Raw genomic sequence first — 7,082 nt, 5'->3', positions numbered from 1 at the left:
ACACACACACCACACACACCACCCCCCCACACCACACGCACACACACACACCACACACCACACACACACCACACACACACCACACACACACGGCCGTGCGGCCAGAGGCCCACAGACACCAGGGTCAGACATGGCTCTTCCAGGTGTCATGTGGCCTCAGCCCGCCCTCCCTCCCAAGACTGGGTGGGGCAATTCCCAGTTTCAGAAGCATCGCCTGCGATCTGCAGTGAGCGTCTTAGGGCATAGTTTTCTCTGCAGTTACATAAATGTGGCCTGAAATCTTGATGACCTGGATATTGAGGGGTAGGGAGGAGAAATGGGAATAAAAGGGGAAAAAATATCAATAGAAAGAGGCGAAGCTCATCCTCGGAGAAAGAGGGAAATAAGTTTCATTCTGAGTGCGTTCCGCAAAGATGTGGAGAACACTCCCCATCCTGGAGCCCGAGGGGGCAAGAACTCAGTCCCAGGCCGGACGCCGGCCAGAGCCGCCAAGCGGCGGTCGGAGGACGGAGAAGAGGGCAAGAGCGGAAGCTGGGGACCCCAGCAGGGCCTGGGCGTGCAGTGTCCCCATCTCGGGCACGGGCCGAAAGTGAGAGCTGGGAACAGGTGGAGACTTCCCGCCAGGTGGTCGCCAGGATGCCCACTCCTCGGCCCCCACCTGGCGCTGATTGACATTGTTATTTAGAGGCTCGGGGTCCCCATCCCAATGACACAGGGGACCTGGTCTAACCAGCGGTGGAGCATGAGCAGAGCTGTCCCACGTTCAAACCCGGGTGTGTGCGGGGTGTCGGAGGAGAAAGGGGCTGCGGAGTGGCTGAGAGGCACACTCGGCCCCACCGGGCTGGGCGGCAGGTCAGAGCTGCGAGCAGGAGACAGGGAAGGGGTGAGCGCCCCCTCCCACCCCCACACACGCTGGGTACCCCCCAACACACCGCCCTGCTGCCCCAGGAAGAGCCTCCTGCCAGACCTCTGTCAGCTGCCTGGGATGTGAGGCCCCTCGGCAAACATTCTCACAAGAGTTTCTTTTCTTTAACTCACATGAGAAAGAGCACGGGAAGCAGCAACCCTGTGACCTGAATTGTTTGTACAAACAGCACAGAGAGCCACGCGCGAGCCGGAAAGATCAGCGGGAGACACAGAGGTGCGTTCCTCTTGCGTGTCCTCCTCCGGCGTGACGTTCGCACGGCCGCGTGTACACCAGCCGCAGCCCAAAAGCACAGGCTCCGCTCGGCCTTTCGGCACTGTCGGCAGGTCCCCTCCTCTCGGTTTCCCAGGTGCGTCCACGGCCACGGTCCTATCGTCCGCCCTTGCGTAGCGTTGCGTGGCGGCGTGACCCCAGCCCCCAAACATCAGCTCCGAGCTCACGGCCGGGCTTCAGCTTTGTCGCCCGCACGGTGGCGCCTGGTCCACACCCGTCGCATGGTTTTGTTTGTTTATCGTTTCTTATCTGACTCTTGCTCTCTAGACGGCTTATAATTTCTACGAGGTTTGAACAATAACTATAAGCAGTAGATGTGTAAAGAAGCATGAAACTCATACTTATCTAATTATTGACCAAAACTGGAAAATTAATAGAGGTCGAATCAAATAAAATTAAGAACTTCACAGTATGACGAATTCAGCGCTTTTAATTTTTACTGTTCTCATCCTGATCCTCCATCTCAATTAATATAACCCGAGTCACAAAGCAAGTCATTTAAACGGACATGAAACATATTCAAAACTCATCTTTTATCTTAAATTTAGTACATTATAACATTTAAAGCTATATGTTTTCCACTTATAAAAATATTTATCGTCTTCAGCCACGCCCCCCTGAACACGCCCGATCTCGTCTGATGTCGGAAGCTGAGCAGGGTCGGGCCTGGTGAGTCCTTGGATGGGAGACCACCTAGGAAGACCGGGTGCTGTAGGCGTAAAAAATTTTTTAAAAATTTAAAAAGTTTAAAAAATATATTTATCATAATATATAAATGCAGGTTATATAGAATTTGTAATTTGAATATACAAATATATGTGACATGTAATAAATACTTATTATAGAATAGACGAAGGATGCTAAAAAATATGAAGAAGAAAATCAATATCACCCATGTTCACGACCCAGAGAAAAATCACTGCAAAAGTCTTGACGGTCCTTTTAGTTATTTCTCTAAGTACATATCCGCACCAGCGCACGCCTCTGAAAACACAAACTATGAATCTATGCCCGTTATCTGTAAGGTAAGTCCATCTTCTTTTAATAAACTCAGGCCAGTATTCCACAGCAAAGGCGGGAGGACTCAGGCACAGCTCGTCCACTGCTGGCCGTGCTTACTCTCCCCCGCACTGTGGACCAATCTGCCAGGGACACGGGGACTTTTGCTGACCTCCTCCTGGCCTTCGACCCCGAGGGCTGGAATCGGTCTGGGGCTGGAATGCTGAGGTCAGCCCAGACTCCGGCTCTCCAGGCTCGGCCGCTGAGCGTGGGGCTGGGAGGAAGGAGATGCGGAGAGCTCGGGTCAGTCCCGGAGGGAAAATCAGGGACGCACGGCAGCCGTCTCTCCTTCACTGGAGCCCCGATGACTTACGCCAATACGCGGCCCTGAGCGGGGCCCTCACTCGGGACAGGAGCGTGGGCAGGCTCCTTCCTGCTGTCGGTGGATTCTACAGCCACGAAGAGCAGCAGTGCCGAGTGAGGACGGGCACCCCCGCCACGAACCGCGAGAGCCGCTATGACGCATCCCGCGAGCGCGGGCTCGTGGCGGACTCCGCAGACGAAGCCGGGGTCCACCCACATCTCCACGGCACTGGGTTGCGATTACTTGGTAGCAACGGCGCCTTTTAAATCTTCTAAATAAAGGGTTTGGAAAAATTGTCTCCTAGGTGTCAAACTTGGGGAGACCCATTTCTCCCTGTAACTGGGCAGCCCCAGACTCTGCTGTCCGAGGAAACGCCGATGTTGGCCACTGAGACCCGGGCTGGGTGACCAGGCCTCCGCTTGCGCTGTGGACTTGCCACTGTCGTAAGAGGCCTGACTGGGTAGCTTGAAACTGATCACGGTGGGAGAACTTACACCACAGACACCGGCAAAGGTTGTTCTGTCCCGCCTCAGGGGGCCGGTCATTATGCTGCTGCTGGCGCTGGAGTCATCCCAGGAAACAGCCAGGGCCAGCTCCCGGGGCCGAAACACGGGGGTCCGAGTCCCGGAGGCGTGCGCATCGCAGTGAATGCTCCTCTAGCCACCAATCCAGTCCCTGCCACACGCTGAGAGCCACCGCCACGTGACCCTTGGGTCCTGCCGGCACAGGTTAGCCAGGCCCGCAGCTCCCCACAGTGTAGGGGGTTCTCCCTGGGCGGGCCCCACGGGGGCCCACAGAGTGGTTCCATGTGGGAGCCACAGAGTGGTTCAGGTCTCGAGGAGGACACATGTCATTCTGCAAGATGTCTGCTCCAGGCGAGGCGTCTAGTGAGGACCGCCTGTCCCCTGCAAGGGGAGGGGGACTGCTTCTGCCCACTAGGAGGCTCCTGGGAACTGAAATTCTCGGCTCACCTGCCGGGCCACCCGCATCCACGGCCCGGGAGCACACCCTATCCTACTCCCGACCTCGGAGCAGGGGACCCGTCAGGCCGTGACCACCTTCGGTCTCCTTCGTAGCTGTGAGAACCCCGTGATCAGCGCGTAGGCTGCCTCCCTTTAAAAAAAACATAACACCGTTCCTGGCTCAAGAACCATCCGCAGACGGGCCGCGGCTGAAGCCCCATTACCACAGCCCACTTTCCACTAGGAGCGGGGCCCCTGTGGCTCGGAGACAGGTGGGCAGCGCGGTTCCAAAGTGAACCCCGAGGGCCCGCTTTTGGCATCCGGGTCTCCGCTTCAGTTCTCGGAAAACGGCCTGAGGACAGGCTGGAGAGCGGACGCGTCCTCGGGAGGTGCAACGCCAGGCCAGCGAGCGTCAAGGACACATGAGGAGAACACGGGGCGAGGCCTTTGCCTCTGGCCACCGCTCCAGCAAGCCACATGGGGCGAAGCAGACGCTCAGCGCATGTGCATGCTCAGCCCCGTGGGGCTCCTCCGGACCGGCTGAGCGAAAAACCAGAGGGCAAAGGGCAAGGAATTGGTCTGCTGGCTCTGTCCTGCCTCCCGCCTCCCACTGGCTACGCCTCAGGCCTGCCCACTGAGGGGACATGGGAAGAACCCCAGGAGCATTTATGACCGTGGCCTTTCTTGGGCCGTCAGTGACAGCCTCCTGGGCTCCAGGTCCAGCAAGCGGGGGGCTGTGCGACTCCCCCCGTTGCCAGCGTGCGGGGACTGGAGCACACAGCCTGTGCCCCCGGGAGGGAGCGGAGGGCACGGGACCTCGCTCTGCCGGTCTGAAGGGCTCAAGCGGGGTGCAGGGAAGGCCGGGCCAGTGCTGGTCTCTCAGGGCGGACTCCGCAGCCACGGGAGCTTCCTTCACACGCCCACGTCTGTGTCGTCAGAATGTGGCATGCCAGCTCCCCAGCGGTACCCTCTGAGGGACAGGAAGCTAGGCAGGGTGGACCGCAGAGGAGAGAGTGACAGGCCCTACTCTCCCAGGAGGCCCCTGGCCCCAGCCCTCGGCTTGTCCCGCCTCCCAGTTCCACAGTCTTGCTTGCACCCCCCGTCCTCCACCATTACACACCCCCTCACAACAGTCGCTGACCTACTGTAGCCACAGGCCCCTCCGTCGCTCCCCGCGTAGGGCTTGGCAGGCCATCGTTCTCCTGGCCACCCTTTGTTCCCAAGCCGCAGGCGCACAGTTTGGGAAGGGGGCAAGTTCTGTCCTGTCTTTGCTTCCCCTTGCTGCCCCTAGCAGAGGTCTGGGGGGACCGCTCCACCCCAGCAGCACCTCCGCCTGGAGGGGCAAGGCCGAGGACATGGCGCCGAGGAGGCCCCACCTGCATTAAGTCACCTGGCGTCTTCCGAGTCCGGGGCCCCTTGTCAGGGCTCTCTCTGGGGTCCCGCACGTTCTCTCGGGGTTGCCCGTGGCCTCAGTGGGGTGTCCTGGTCCAGGTTCTCAGGGAACTCCTACCAGACGGGTATGCTGAATTCCCCTGAGCGCCCGCTCCCATGCTCGGCGGGAATGCCAGCCGGCCCAGACCACTGACCCCGCGGCGGGGCCCAGGCCTGCCCGCCCCCACTGGCCACTTACTCTGCTCGGCGGCGCCCTGGGGGCTCCGGGAGAGGCCCGGTGCTGGGGCAGCCACGCCGGGGGAGCCTGTCTGTCCTCCAAGCACCCCTACACTCACGCCTGCGTGATGTGGGGCCGCAGCAGCCTCCTAGCGCCATGGGTGGATTGGGGTGTCTCCTGCTTTCCCTTCCTCCTCCCCCTAGGGCCAGGCTGTCGAGAAGGAGCAGGAGTGGGGTGCACAGAGGCTTCGCTCACGCATGGCGCCCCCACGTGCCTCGAGGGTGCCGCGGTCCACAGCTACGCGGGCTCCGGCCTTTGCAACTCAGCCTGGTGACTGTCACCACCCGCAGCAAGGGCGCCTCCCACCCCACAGAGGCCCCATCAAACCCTTTGTTGCTTTCAAAAGGCTTTGGTCTGGGGACAACTCCATTTTTGTCCACACTGGTCTCCAAAGAGAAGCCAGCGATCAAGGACACACAGGGCAGAGTCTACTGGAGGGACACTGAGGGGCAGAGACTTGGGCAGAAGGCGCGGGGCCCTATCAGCTCCCGAGAGGCCCCGAGAGCTGGTGTGGCTGCACTCAAACAAGGGGACATGGCCCACGAGAGGGGCTTGCACCCCGCCGTCCCCACCCGAGAGCCTGCGTGAATTCGAACGGGAGGTGGGACGGTGCCGAGGGCACCTGGCAGCCACGCACACCGCAGAGGTAGACTTTGGGTGGGGAGAATGTTCTGGGGACGGGAGGGACGTTGGAGTTTGGCCTCTGGCCACCTGGTTCCCAGGCTCCTCAGGGGGCCACAGGATCATTCTGCAGACAAGGCTGTCTCTCCTCGGTGACGTAGTACAGCCCCACACGGCTCCCACTGTGCCGTGAGGTCAGGCGTCTTTTACTAAGGGGCAGGGACGCACACGTGCCCAGCAAAACGGTGAGGAGGACGTACTGAACCGCAGCCATCTGCCCTGAGGTCCGTGCCCGCCGTGAGCCTCGGCCCTGAAGGTCAGGCGTCCTGACGGGGAGCAGCCTTGCCGGTCCCCAATTCCTGACACTGCGCCGGGACATCTAGGGCTGGGGGTGCCTGCTGGGCTACCCCTCAGCATCAGCAGCAGCGCTGGCGGAACCAAGCTGAGGTGACAGCCTTGGGGGACAAAATGCGACAGGGCGAGAGACCCTGCAGGGGCCGAAGACGAGCTGGATGACACACCTACCGATGGGAGATCCTGCTGGCCTCTGAAGAAAGTGTCACCTTGTCGTCTCAGACATGGGTGTCACCTAGGACATGGGGTGAAGCCTCAGACATGGGTGTCACCTCGGATGGGGGGACACCTCAGACATAGGGCATCACCTTAGATGTGGGGGCCACCTTGGATATTGGGGTCACCTCAAACAGGTATCACCTCGGACACGGGGGCCCTCGCTGACAAGTAGCCTTTCCTTGGCCCCACTGGGAGAGTGAGGAGGACCGGGGACCCAGAAGCTCTGGGAAGGGGCTCAAGCCTCCAGGGGCCGGAAGATCTGACCCATACCTCAGCCCTCAAGGTGCTAAGGCAAAGATCTGACCGCCACTCAACCTGCCCACGGCCACCCCGTCTCCCACACCAAGGGCACAGCCCTTCTCAGTGAAATCCTTGGTTTTTCAACGAATGGCTCGTAAGCAAGAAGTTCGATGTTTAATTCTTCCTTAAGTGACAGGGTAGCAGTTTTTCGGCTCCAGCGAAAACCATGCCTTTTATTTGGAAAACTGATCAGTGGGGCGCACACTGACCGCTGGCTTCCTATGGCAATAAAGGGAACCCTCGCAGCATAAGGAAGGCAGAGACCTGGGTGCTAATCTTACGTTTTTGTTTTCGGATACAAGAACGAATCAAGCAAGTCTGTGCAGAGTCATATACGAGAGACAAAGCTGTGTGACTTCAATTCTTTGCAGATCCATAATAAATACATTAGATTTA

The 7,082-nt window shown here is 59.3% G+C and overlaps 1 protein-coding gene and 1 pseudogene across 1 annotated transcript in view; one reads left to right on the top strand and one right to left on the bottom strand.

The window, feature by feature from the left end:
• Positions 1–2,779, bottom strand: part of TRAF3IP1 (TRAF3 interacting protein 1) — a 58,375-nt gene extending 55,596 nt beyond the window's left edge. The window contains exon 1 of the mRNA XM_025045429.1: positions 2,602–2,779. Coding sequence (XP_024901197.1) covers positions 2,602–2,779 — 178 coding nt within the window. The remainder of the gene's footprint in view (positions 1–2,601) is intronic.
• LOC112478342 lies at positions 1,798–1,916 on the top strand (annotated as a pseudogene).
• Positions 2,780–7,082: the final 4,303 nt, after the last annotated feature.

This window comes from Pteropus alecto, unplaced genomic scaffold (assembly GCF_000325575.1).
Source record: "Pteropus alecto unplaced genomic scaffold, ASM32557v1 scaffold143, whole genome shotgun sequence".
Lineage (NCBI taxonomy): Eukaryota > Metazoa > Chordata > Mammalia > Chiroptera > Pteropodidae > Pteropus > Pteropus alecto.
The sequence above is the reverse complement of the archived record's forward strand: the minus strand, read 5'-3'. Positions and strand labels throughout refer to the sequence as shown.